The 13561-nt window shown below is 46.6% G+C and overlaps 1 protein-coding gene across 1 annotated transcript in view; it reads left to right on the top strand.

Moving 5' to 3' along the window:
- PGM2L1 (phosphoglucomutase 2 like 1) overlaps positions 1 to 13561 on the top strand; it is a 132192-nt gene that overhangs the window by 99837 nt on the left and 18794 nt on the right. Inside the window, exon 12 of the mRNA XM_030199992.1 lies at positions 8674 to 8863. Coding sequence (XP_030055852.1) covers positions 8674 to 8863 — 190 coding nt within the window. The remainder of the gene's footprint in view (positions 1 to 8673; positions 8864 to 13561) is intronic.

The following is a 13561-nucleotide window of genomic DNA, read 5'->3' as shown; positions in this document are numbered from 1 at the left end:
TTTTATTTTAAAATTTGTTTATTATTTTGCATGTGATTACAATAAAACATTTAACAAATTCTTCTATCTCTCCAATGCTATTCTATTCTATAGTCTAGTGGTGTATAATATTTTTGAGATGTCAGTATTTTTAAGCATGTAGTCTGACTACAAGCAGGATTGAAGTCTTCACAAGTGGGTGGTGTCATCTAATGGAGCCCCTATCGGACCCGACCGTTCACTTGTCTATTAGATTGTAAGCTCTTTGAGCAGGGACTGTCTCTCTTTGTTAAATTGTACAGCGCTGCGTAACCCTAGTAGCGCTCTAGAAATGTTAAGTAGTAGTAGTAGTACTACAGGAAAAACCTTTCCTAACTTAGAAACAACTTCTAGACGCTTTTAGCAACTTACCATGCATGTGCACCGTGTCCTGTGTTGCATTCAGACAGGGCCTCCTTTGTTCCTACGTAGGAAAATGAAGGCAGGTAAAGACCATATGGTCTATCCAGTCTGCCCAACCATGCTATCTACTCTCCCTTTCATCACTCCCTTAGAGATCCTTTGTCCTTTCCCAAGCTTGCCTGTGTAAAGTGATATGGTAGCTGTATTAGCCAATTTTTAAAGGTAATAAATAGAAATAAAAGAAAAGATGATGATACCTTTTTTTATTGGACTAAGTTAATACATTTTTGATTAGCTTTCCAAGGTAACCCTTCAGATCAGAAATAAATGTTGACAAATATTAGAATATATAAATGAAACACCAAAGCATTCCAATGACAGTCTCTCAGGAAGAGGGTGGGTGAGATGAGAAATAGGGACAGTTGAGTGGATGAGAGACAGGAAGAGATGGGTGGGTTGATAAGAGGGTGACAAAGCCGTAGAATTTTATGGTTTATAATGGGCTAGAAAACCCAGATCTTTAAGTCCTGTCTGGTGGGTGGTGTTTATTACCAAGCTTTCTTGAATTCAGATAGTGTTCATCTCCACCGGGAGACCATTCCATGAATTTCACCACCCTTTCCATGAAGTATTTCCTCAGGTTACTTCTGAGTTTAACCCTGTTTTCTTTTGGAGCTGGTAAGGCTACATTCGTGTCGTGCATCAGAAGAACTTTCTCATTTTTTATACATATTCTTTACACCTTTTTTTGTCATGTGTTGCTCATCCATTCCGTTTAATGCCTCTAGTTAATACATACAAAAATGTCCGAAAACTTGCTTTCCCATGTTTGCTTTCAGTGGCCCCTTTTTCATCCTTGGTAAATCAGCTGGGCTCTTTTATGATGAAAATCAAATCATTTGATTTCAATACAGCTACTTTTTCAGCAGTATGGTCCAGACAAAAGGTGCTAGTGGCTTTAAAAAATAGACCATGCAGCAAGACCATATCCATTGCCGATAATAACTAGTGCTTGAGGTCTGATCATGAACTGTTTAATTGTAATCTTTGCTGTCAGATTACGAAGAGAAAGAAGCCTTTGAGACCATGAAGAGGTGGTCAATTCTAAGTCTGATCCAGTGGTGTCAGAGCAGTCCAGAAAGGGTTTGGATGTTCGGTCAGGTTGCTGGAGATCATCAAAGTTAGTGATCCCTCTTTGTCAAGCATTGCTGAAGAGACTGGGATCAGATATCAATATATCTATCCAAAGAAGAAGCAAGTTTCAGCTTCTTGACATATTGTGTATAATACAGAGGCAAAGAAGTATCAGTATTGGTCCTTCATTGGAGCATGGTGTTGAGCAGCCTATTTCAACTTCCCCAATGTCTGTCTTCAGTACATCAAGCAAGGTATCTTTCCAGAGATGACATTCTGTATGAAAGTATAGGTTGTCATAGTTGAGAACTACTCTCACTGATGCCTTGAGAGCTGGACTCCAGATTTATCCTCTTGAATAATACTAGGGCGGTCAAAATTACTGAAACATGAGTGGAGTATTTTGAAGAAGAGGACCCCAGTGTAACATAGATGATGGCAGATAAAGACCTGTATGGTCCATCCAGTCTGCCCAACAAGATAACTCATTACAATATGGTATATGATACTTCATATGTATATCTGATCTTGATTTGTCCTTGTCATTTTCAGGGCATAGACCATAGAAGTCTGCCCGGCACTGTCCTTGTTCTAAAATTTCTGAAGTTGTCGAAGTCCCTGAAAAGCTCCATTCCAGTCCATCCAAGTCTATTCAGCCACGATCAGGGCACAGCCCGTAGAAGTCTGCTCAACACTGGCCTTTCTCTCCAACTTCTGAAGCTGAATCTGTCTAGCCATGATCAGGGCACAGACAGTAGAAATCTGCCCAGTACTGACTTGGTTTCCCAGATATTGGTGTTGCTACCTAACCTCTGCTAAGCTTTGGATCCATTCTTTTTGAACAGGGTTCCTTTGTGTTTATCCCACACATTTTTTAATTCTGTTACCGTTTGCATCTCCTCCACCTCCCGTTGGAGGGCATTCCAGTATCTACCACACTCTTGGTGAAAAAATACTTCCAGACATTATTCCTGAGTCTGCCCCCTTTCACCCTCAGTTCATGTCCTCTAATTCTACCGCCTTCTCATCTCTGGAAAATGTTTGCAGATTAATTCTTTCAAATATTGGAACGTCTATATTATATCACCCTTGTTTCTCCTTTTCTCCAAGGTATACATGTTCAGGTGAGCAAGTGGCTTACACTTTTATCCCTCTCTCACCCAGGAAGAGCAAAGTGTCTCATTTGGAATCATTCTATTTAAGTTAGAGATCGAGGAAGTATTCAGGTAGGTATGTTAAATATTCTCCAGTTCCTTAGTCTCCCCCCCCCCCCCCCCAATCCCCACCCTAGGAAGATGTAATTGTGCCAGAACACAAGGGACACACTGAGAATGTGGGTGACACCTTCTTTTTGTACCCTGTTAATAATAAGAGTCCTATGAAACAGGTAGGCAAGCAGTCTGCTAGGTTATGAAGGAAGGAAATTGTAGAAGCAGACATGGTGAAAAGTATGGGCAACATGGATCTGTACAGATGCTTGTTATAAGCCCTGGCTTGGTCACTTGACCTTAGTGTCACACAGAAAAGAATGTAAAGAAGAACAGGAATGCTCCTAGGTAAGGTGTCATAACTAACTTAGCTTTAAAAATGTCCTAAACATTGAGAAAAAGAAATTATAGTATATTGTATAAACATCTTGTTCGTGGCTTTTAATGTTTAAATGTCATATGTTCCATCTATGCATTTCAATGACATGATTAAAAAAAAAACCCCAAATGCATAGACTTGAAGGGGTATGAGTTTCTCTATCAATCCTCATGCAGATTTTTAAATTTTGAATTAAGAAAATTGCTAAAACAAGATGGCAGTAGCGACTAAAAACATTGATAGAACTTATAAACATATAGGCATGAAGGGCATGAGTTCTCTATCAATCCCTATCAAAATTTTAAAGTTTTAAAATTTTTGAAAAAAATTGCCTAAGATGGCAGCCACACTAAAAAAAAGGTAAATTAAAACCCGTTAAAAGCCTTGTTTTTGTGAACGAAACATATTGGCATAAACCAGTGTTTTCCAAGTCCAGCCCTGGAGTGCACCCCTTGCCAGTCAGGTATTTTAGGATATCCACAATGAATATGCATGAAGTTGATTTGCATACACTGCCTCATTATATGCATGACTTTTTCATGCATATTCATTGTGGATATCCTGAAAACCTGACTGGCCAAGGGGTACTCCAGGACTGAACTTGGAAAATGCTGGCATAAACAGTATCTCTTCCTCTGTTAATCCTGTTCCCTCTGCTGGGTTCAGATTCTATTTCTGGTTCCAGTGGTGGTTAAATTCTGGTTCTCATATTGGAGCCAGCAAGCAGCCTCAGGGCAGTGCACTATGTGTGTTGGGTCCATGGGCCTATCTAGAGTTTCTGTATTCTTCTTTCCTTTCCCGTTAGATCATTGAGTCCCCTCAGTTTTTTGACAGCTGGCAGAAACAACAATACAAAATAAAACAACTCCACCCTAGCAGTTTCCCCTCTCCATTGGTGGAAGTTTGTGCTGCCTGCTCTCTTGATTTTGGCAGGGCAGGTCTTTCCTCTTTTAGGCATCTTTACAAGGGAGTTAATGTACTCTCCCCCTTAGTGCTGTAGCTCCATATTTTTTTTTTTCGGAGGACCTTTGTATCTTCCCTTTTTTCATGGAAGCTAATGCACTTTTCCTGGTTTTCATGGTACGGTGGGAACACCAGTGCTACAAAGGTGTTTTTTTTTTTTTTCTCCAGGGACAGTGTTAGCCAGTGCTTTGAGAAGCAGGATAGTTATTCTGAGGTGGCTGGCTTCCAACATGAGGGTCCCAGGTTCAAGGCTGCTTTGCACATTGCATTAGACTGTGGTCCTCTGCGCTTTCTCCTGGATTACTACTACTACTATTATTTAGCATTTCTATAGCGCTACAAGGCGTACGCAGCGCTGCACAAACATAGAAGAAAGACAGTCCCTGCTCAAAGAGCTTACAATCTAATAGACAAAAAATAAAGTAATCAAATCAATTAGTGTACAGGAAGGAGGAGAGGAGGGTAGGTGGAGGCGAGTGGTTACGAGCCAAAAGCAATGTTAGAGGTGGGCTTTCAGTCTAGATTTAAAGGTGGCCAAGGATGGGGCAAGACGTAGGGGCTCAGGAAGTTTATTCCAGGCGTAGGGGGCAGTGAGACAGAAGGCGCGAAGTCTGGAGTTGGCAGTAGTGGAGAAGGGAACAGATAAGAAGGATTTATCCATGGAGCAGAGTGCACGGGAAGGGGTGTAGGGAAGGACAAATGTGGAGAGATACTGGGGAGCAGCAGAGTGAGTGCATTTATAGGTTAGTAGAAGAAGTTTGAACAGGATACGAAAACGGATAGGGAGCCAGTGAAGCGACTTGAGGAGAGGGGTAGTATGAGTAAAGCGACCCTGGCGGAAGACGAGACGGGCAGCAGAGTTTTGAACCGACTGGAGAGGGGAGAGGTGACTAAGTGGGAGGCCAGCAAGAAGCAGATTGCAGTAGTCTAAAAGAGAGGTGACAAGGGTGTGGATGAGGGTTTTGGTAGAGTGCTCGGAAAGAAAGGGGCAGATTTTACGGATGTTGTAAAGAAAGAAACGACAGGTCTTGGCGATCTGCTGGATATGATCAGAGAAGGAGAGAGAAGAGTCAAAGATGACCCCAAGGTTTCGAGCTGAGGAGACAGGGAGAATGAGAGAGCCATCAACAGAAATAGAAAATGGGGGGAGTGGGGAGGTGGGTTTGGGGGGAAAAATGAGAAGCTCGGTTTTGGTCATGTTTAATTTCAGGTGGTGTTGAGACATCCAGACAGCAATGTCAGACAAGCATGCTGAAACTTTGGTTTGGATGCAAGGTGAGATTTCAGGGGTAGAAAGGTAGATTTGGGAGTCATCAGCATAGAGATGGTAGGAAAAGCCATGGGATGAGATTAATGAACCAAGGGAAGAAGTGTAGATAGAAAAGAGGATTATAATTTGTTTCACTCTCCCATGTTACTGGCCTTGGCAAGTAGTTTGTGGCATGGCTAGGACAGCTAACTCTACGTTACTGGGCTAAAGGTTAGCTCTGGAGCTTTTCGTAGCAGCTCTCCTCTCTGTTGTTGTATACTGGCACTAGTCTAGTCTATTACATACCAGCTCCGGCCACCACTCTATCGGCGGTATTTCTAGCTGTATGCTGTAGTGTCTCTACCTGCTTCTCTTGCACGTTTGCGCCTTCTATGATATTGGGCAGCTAGCACTTTTACAGTACTATGTCAACGTAGGGGCATAGCTTACTGATTCATTCAGCCAGCTCATGGTAGGCAGGAGGATCCTGAGGTTGCTACTTCGTCCCTCTGAAGCTTGCCTTTGAGGGTGCACAATGGTACCAGCACCATATTCTCCTACACCCTCTAGCTCAGGCTTTCAGCCAAGCTAGTGAGCTCATATGCACAGCATTGTCTGCAGGTTGTTCAAGTGTACAGCCTCGCCAGTCCATTCTTGCACTCTCAGTTGGACGATGGCTCAAACTTAGGCATTGGACAGCTGATGTGGCTTCTTGGCCGCATTTAGCAAGTTCTCTTTTGGAAGTACAGTTTGGAGAAGATCTATAGAAGTTGGTTAGACACTTAGGGGAGTCCAAGTCTTGGACATTGCCAGGAGATGAGCCTCAAGCTTCTTTTTAGTCCTCTCTCTTATTTGGTTTCATGAGGCTCAGTGCTACAAGCCAAGCTAGTCTAGCTTTCATGGTTTCCAATTAATTAAAAATGAGCCTTCTTTCTTGCTGACAGGAAGAAGAATGCTGCTTCAGCTCCGGATCCCCCTATAACCTCTGTATTTCCCATGATGGAGTCTTGGTTTACTCCTTGGGTTTCATAATAACAAGTCACCTCCCCAGGTTCCATGGGACACCTTGGACCAATGTCTTAGCCATGCTACAGCTGGGTTCTAAACTGGAGTTCTTCCATGCCCTTGCAGTTTTTGAGATCGCAATGCAAGCTACAGCTCCAATGTCCAGTGGTTAAGTCCACCTGACTAACTCTTCTTTTTTTTTTTTGTTTTTTACATTTGTACCCCGCGCTTTCCCACTCATGGCAGGCTCAATGCGGCTTACATGGGGCAATGGAGGGTTAAGTGACTTGCCCAGAGTCACAAGGAGCTGCCTGTGCCGGGAATCGAACTCAGTTCCTCTGTTCCCCAGGACCAAAGTCCACCACCCTAACCACTAGGCCACTCCTCCACTCCACTCCACTTCTTCATTTAGACACAGTAGAAGCTGTCTCCAGTTGAGATTGGGGAACTGGAAGTGATTCCATTTAGGTGTTAGTTCCAAAGAAGGGAGATTCTTTCCACCTGGGTTTGGTCTTCAAAAGAGTCAACAGTGTTAAAGGTTCTACATTCTACTGGTTTCATAATGGTTTCAGTCCAGCAGGGAGGGTTTCTAACCTCCTTGGGTCTCAGGGAAACGTATTTTCATATTCCCCTTTTGCCTCCCGACAAGATTTCCGTGCTTCACAATCCTTGGAGAGCGTTGTCAATGTCTGACCATGTTCTTCCGTCTTTCCACTTCACCGTGGACAGGTTTATGGATCCTAGTAGTAGTGGTAGTCTTCCTTTGCCAGGATGGATTGCATTTTCCTCTATTCCTCACGGTTCCCTGATTTGTAATTTTTTCTGTCAAGAGTGTTAGTTTCATCCAAGGTTGTTGTTCTTCAGCCCTTCGGGGATGAGTATTCAGTTTCATCAAGGTTGGTTGTTTCCAAAACATCCAAGGTTGTTACTCTTCTTCAGTCCTTTGGATGGGTATTCGATTTCATCAAGGTCGGTTGTTTCCAACACAAATCTTGGAGTATCTGGGCATAATATTTGCCTTTGTCTTAGTTCAACGTTTCCTCCTGTCACTCATCAGCAAAGTTTCACACCAGGCTCGCCCTTGTCCCAAATCAGGTTCTCCTTTCCCTAACAGGTCCCAGGGTCTGAGACTATGTTCAACTTGTGGGCACAGTGGCCTCTATCTCGGGCATTCTTCTGTGGGCCAGATTCCACATCTGTCCACTTCAGCAGTCCCTTCACGGATGTTAGTCTCCATCTCTCTTGGACCCTCCAGGCCAAACTTCACCTAGACTGGTGGATTGCGTGCCACCTTTCTCTGTCAATTTAGCTTGCACTCTCTGCAGGCGGCTATTGGCAGCTTGTCAGCTGCTCGGCCATGCCTTCACTGGGTGCAACAGGTTTCAGATTCCTTCTGGGAGTACAACAGTCAGCTGCCTCCTGCATTTCCAGATATGGAGGTGGAGCTGGCATGTTTGGCAGATTACTTGTAGGCCTTGCTTTGGGCATTGGCCAAGCGGATGTCTTTGGCAGTCGCAACCCGTCTTTTGCATGATTGTGCAGGATCATTTTGAGGTTTAGAGTGTCACCTCTAGGCTCATGTTAATGTCTAGGTTGCTTTAGTGAAGAAAAAATCCCCACTATAACTAAAAATGACTAGATAATGTTTTGATGTCTGCTTATTAGAAATGTCTTCCATTTTTTTTCTCCCTTACCTCCTTCTTGAACGCAATCTGAGTCCCACTTCAGTGCATTCTGCTTGTCCTCAGAAAAGTTCCTTACTTTTAGCAGGTGTTTTCTGTGGAAGATTCAAGTCCCCACATATCCATCTACCTCCCCTTTTTCTTTTCAGTAAGCTAAGGACTGAGGAGCCCCCCCCCCCCCCTACTCCTGATGACGCAGCACAGGAAGTGATGCATTTGTATGGTGATTCACTGAAAGTCTTTAGAATTTATTCTTAGCTAGGAAGCTTCTTGCTGTGCTGGGACCTTTTTTTATGACATCACTCACTCGAGAACTTGAATACTACTGTCTGCAGAGAACACCTGCTATAGATAGGTAACTTGGTTTCATCCAAGCATACAAGAACTTGCATGAGAGGGTAAACTTTATTGAAGGAAAATTCTCTTCTCCCAAGTTGGTTACAAATTGTACACAGAGTTAGGTAGCTGCCTTTGATAAGGACCCCCTTGCTGTCGCTTGGCATATGTTTTTCACTTAGAAGCAACAGCAGGTTTTTTTAATAATATATTTCCATTGTGCTAAACCCTGAATTTTCAACTTGCTGCAACATATTAGTGTTTCTTTGTTGAACTTGCAGATAAGTCTGGAATCCTTTGCAGTGAGATCATTTCATTACTTCTCTTCCTTTGTAGGTATGGTTACCATATATCAAAGACTTCCTATTTTATGTGCTATGATCCAGCTACTATCAGGAGAATATTTGAGCGGCTTCGAAACTTCAGTTGCCCAAAAGAGTATCCACAATTTTGTGGACGCTATGGTGTGTTACATATACGGGATAGTACTACTGGTTATGATAACAGCCAACTTAATAAGAAATCGGTAAGCCATCTAGTGGTTTAAAGGAAAAATGTTTAATTTACAAATATAAATATCACCAGAAACCTGTAATATGGGGCATAGTATGCATATGACACTAGGACTATTTAACAATCTTACTACTGTGTTTTGGTTTTAAATGAGTACATTCTATTTTTGCATATAACCAGGGGCGTAGCCAGACTTCCGTGGGAGGGGGGGTCCAGAGCTCAAGGGAAGGGGGCACATTTTAGCCCCCCCCCCCTCCCGCTGCGAACCCTCCCCTGCCGCCGCCTACCTTCGGTTTTGCTGGCGGGGGACCCCACTCCCCGCCAGCCGACGTCCTCTCCGACCGTTCTGCTGCAGAAAAAGTCTTCTTCCTTTAACAGTTGCATGCTGAAGTCCTGCACGTACAACGTGCAGGACTTCAGCATGCAACTGTTAAAGGAAGAAGACTTTTTCTGCAGCAGAACGGTCGGAGAGGACGTCGGCTGGCGGGGAGTGGGGTCCCCCGCCAGCAAAACCGAAGGTAGGCGGGGGCGGGTTCACCGGGAGGGGGGTCCCGACTGAAATCTACGGGGCCCAGGCCCCCCTCAGGCCCCACGTATCTACGCCACTGCATATAACATGCCAGATAGATTTGTTGAACTTTCCTAAATTTCAAATTGATGCTACAAATTGATCAATGTTCATTTCCTTTGAGAGGCCCACTGGAATTTTGTTCTTTTCATTGGACCTGACTCTGTTCTTCAGCTTGGTACCAGGGCTGGAATTTATCCAAGCCTTCCCTCCCTTCACTACTAAAGCATCCTTTAGTTTGGTTAGTAGTGTCGGCCTTGGGCCAGGAGCCATACACAAGAGCTCGGTCTGAAATTTTGCAGTTGTGGGACCTGAATCTGGCTATTAAATTCTACACTTAAGCAATGATTATGTCCTCCTCTGTTCTTCCTCCTCCCCCATCTTCCATCAGCCTTTGCAGCTGACTCGGGACAATCTGGCTGAGAGAAACCATGTCAAAAGTACAAAAGATACCCCAAACCAGTATGGCATCTATTAAATTAGATAAAACCAGTGACCTGATGAGCCATGTTTTCATAGGCTCCCTGCATCGGGTGTATGGTAATACCATAAAAGACAACTTATAAGGTTTGAATCAGAAGGTTTTTTTGATCAGAGAGTAACTTGGTATGATGAGTGTCACGTGATTCTTTGCGTATACTGCATCCAAGATTGTGTTGTTAAGCTATTTTCAGCATGTGATTCACACCTTTTATTTCCTTACTTATTACCCATACTCCTGATGCAGGCAGGTGCAAAAATGTGGCCACATCAGATCACTGGTTTTGTTTTGTATTTAATAATTGCCATCCTGGTTTTGGTATCTTTTGGAATTTTGACCTTGTTTCTGTAGACCCAGTCAGGTCCAGACTAACACTACATTGGGCCCTAGGCAGGGCCGGTCTTAGGCCGAGGCGGCCGCATAGGGCCTCGTGCTTAAGGGGGCCCCGCGCGGCACGCCTCAGCCTCCGCTCCCGATTCCCGGCGCTCTGGCGGTATTTAAATTTACCTCCATTGCAGGCAGCTTGGCAGCATCAGTGAAAACGCTGTCTGACATCCCACCAGCCTTCCCTTCCCTTCGCTCGTTCGTTCCCTCTGTCCCGCCCCCAAGGAAATGATGTCAGAAGAAGGCGGGGCACTGAGGGAACAAACGAGTGAAGGGAAGGCTGGTGGGACGTCAGACAGCGTTTTCACTGACGCCAAGCTGCCTGCAACGGAGGTAAATTTAAATACTTGAAGATTTGAAGAGGGCGGGCAGGTGGACATGGGAGCGGGAGGGATGGGGAGAGAGGAGAGCATTGATCGATGTACATGGATGGGAGGTCAGGGCCCAGGGAGAGAGGATTAATTGCTGGACATGGAGGAGAGGGAGGAAAATTGCTGGATTTGGATAGATGGAGGAGGGAAGGGGGAGAGAGGAGCATCGATGGACATGGATGGGAGGGCAGGGCCCAGGGAGAGAGGAAAATTGCTGCACATGGATGGGAGGGCAGGGCCCAGGGAGAGAGGAAAATTGCTGCACATGGATGGGAGGGCAGGGCCCAGGGAGAGGAGGGGAGGGCAGAGGAGAGAGGAGAATTGCTGGATATGGAATGGAGGGAAGGAAAGACAAAGGATGGAGATGCTCATGGATGGAGGGGAAGGGAGAGAGGAGAAATGCTGGACATGGATATAGGGGAAGGGAGGAAAGTAGATGCACATGGATGGAGGGGAAATTGCTGAATTTAAGGGCTGGATCGGAACACTTTGAAGGCAGATGCTGAAACTGGAGAAAGGATAGGGACAGGGCTACAGATGGTAGACAGGACACAGGAGGATGGTGGACATGGTGAGAGAAAAAAATATCAAATGGAAAGAAGACACTGCATAAAACAGAAGACACTGGGACCAAAGCGTATAGAAAAACTAAATGATCAGACATCAAAGGTAGAAAGTATTTTATTCAGAATTTATTAATTGAAATATGTCAGCTTTTGGAAATGTGCATCTGTGATATTTTGCATGTAAGTTTGAATTTTTCTAGTATTGCATGCTGAGTCTGACTTCTTGAGGTAACTTTCCAGTTCAGTATTTTGCCTTTATATGTGTTGTCATGTGTTTCATGTGTGATCAAGGTGCAGTATCCTGCTAGCGTGTAGTATTTGCAGCCCTTTTTGTTTTTTTTCACGAGGTAGTGTAATGGTGTTTTAGAGCCTGGTGTAATTACAGTTCTACCTTTCCACACATAAGGTTGTAGCTTGTCCTGTCCTTGGAATTAGTGCTGTTATGGTTTGGTAAGGTTGAGTGTGTTTTTGCACAAGTTTGTGTATAGTGTTTTGCAGTGGAGAGATGTGTGTCCGCACCGTTGACCCCCCGGGGTTATGAGAATTGGAACTACTAATTCTCCGAGGACAAGCAGGCTGCTTGTTCTCACTGATGGGTGACGTCCACGGCAGCCCCTCCAATCGGAAACTTCACTAGCAAAGTCCTTTGCTAGCCCTCGCGCGCCCGCGCGCACCGCGCATGCGCGGCCGTCTTCCCGCCCGAAACCGGCTCGAGCCGGCCAGTCTTCTTTTGTCCGCACTCGGTACGGTCGTGTTTTCGCCGTGTCGAGCCCCGGAAAGTCGACCTCGCGCGTCCAATTTGTTTGAACGTGTTTTTTTCCTTCGGGAAAGCTTTGCCTAGTCGGGAAGTGCTCCGGAAACCCCCCGCCGGGTTTCGTGTAAATCCTCCCCGTACTTCCAGCTTTTTTGCCCCGGTAAGTTTTCTTTCGTCGTCGGGGTAGGCCTCTTTTCGGCCTCGGTCGAGATTTTTTCTCCCTCTAAATTTGGTGCTTCAAATTTCGCCATTTCGGCTTTTGATTTCGCCGGCGTGATTTTTCCGCCCATGACATCGAAGCCTTCCAGCGGCTTCAAGAAGTGCACCCAGTGCGCCCGGGTTATCTCGCTCACTGATCGACACTCGTCGTGTCTTCAGTGTCTGGGGGCCGAGCACCGCCCTCAGAACTGCAGTCTGTGTTCCCTGCTTCAAAGGCGGACTCAGGTAGCGAGACTAGCCCAGTGGAACGTGTTGTTCTCGGGCTCTTCGTCGGCATCGGCACCGGGATCTTCGAGTGCATCGACGTCGTCAGCGTCCAGACCATCTTCCTCGGCCGCCCCTGCATCGAGTGCATCGAGGCATCGGGCCTCTGCATCGGCGCCGAGACATCGGATAGCTGCATCGACGTCGGTGGTACCAGGACCTCGTCTGCTGATGTCGTCGGACGGTGGTGCATCGGGTGGAGTGCAGGTGAGGGCTGTCCATTCCCCTGCTGGTGGCGGTGAGCCCTCGGGTGGGTCTCCGCCTACCCTGAGGGCTCCTGCGGTACAGCCCCCCCGAGATCGACCTTCTTCAGTCTCGGCCCCGAGGAAGCGACGGATGGATTCGACGTCCTCCTCGTCGGTGCCGGGGAGCTCCGGTGACATGCTTCGGAAGAAACCGAAGAAGCATCGACACCGGTCCTCCTCCCCGTGTCGGCACCGAGAGCTCTGGGTCGCCGAGGGATTCGGCACCCAGCAGGCATCGGCACCGAGAGGACCGCTCACCCTCTGTTCAGGAGGTGTCGATGCACTCCGCTCTGGACAGCCCGGAACAGCCTCCACGCCCGGAACAGGTACTGACGTCGACGCCTGCATCGACCTCTCAGCCTTTCTCTGCAGCCGCTCTAAACGAGAGCCTCCGGGCCGTTCTCCCAGAGATTCTGGGAGAGCTGTTGCGCCCTACCCCTCCGGTACCGGCGGTGCTTGCGCCACCGGTACCGTCGAGCGTGGCGCCGGCTGGCCCATCGCCCAGGTTGAGGTCCCCGACGTCGGTACCGCGTGCGGTACCGACCGCGGCCACCTCCCAGGAAGGCTCCCCGACTACGTCGGCGGAGGGAGCTTCGCCGATGCGGGCGAGGGAGTCTACCTCTCGACGCCCCCATCGTGGACGGGGTTCCACGGAGTCGAGCAGGGCGAGGTTGCAGACACAGGTCCGTGAACTTGTGTCTGACACCGAGGGTGAGGCCTCGTGGGAGGAAGAGGAAGATCCCAGATATTTCTCTGACGAGGAGTCTGAGGGTCTTCCGTCTGATCCCACTCCCTCTCCTGAGAGACAGCTTTCTCCTCCCGAGAGTCTGTCTTTTGCCTCCTTTGTCCGGGAGATGTC

The sequence above is a fragment of the Microcaecilia unicolor genome, chromosome 4 (genome assembly GCF_901765095.1).
Source record: "Microcaecilia unicolor chromosome 4, aMicUni1.1, whole genome shotgun sequence".
NCBI lineage: Eukaryota > Metazoa > Chordata > Amphibia > Gymnophiona > Siphonopidae > Microcaecilia > Microcaecilia unicolor.
The sequence above is the reverse complement of the archived record's forward strand: the minus strand, read 5'-3'. Positions and strand labels throughout refer to the sequence as shown.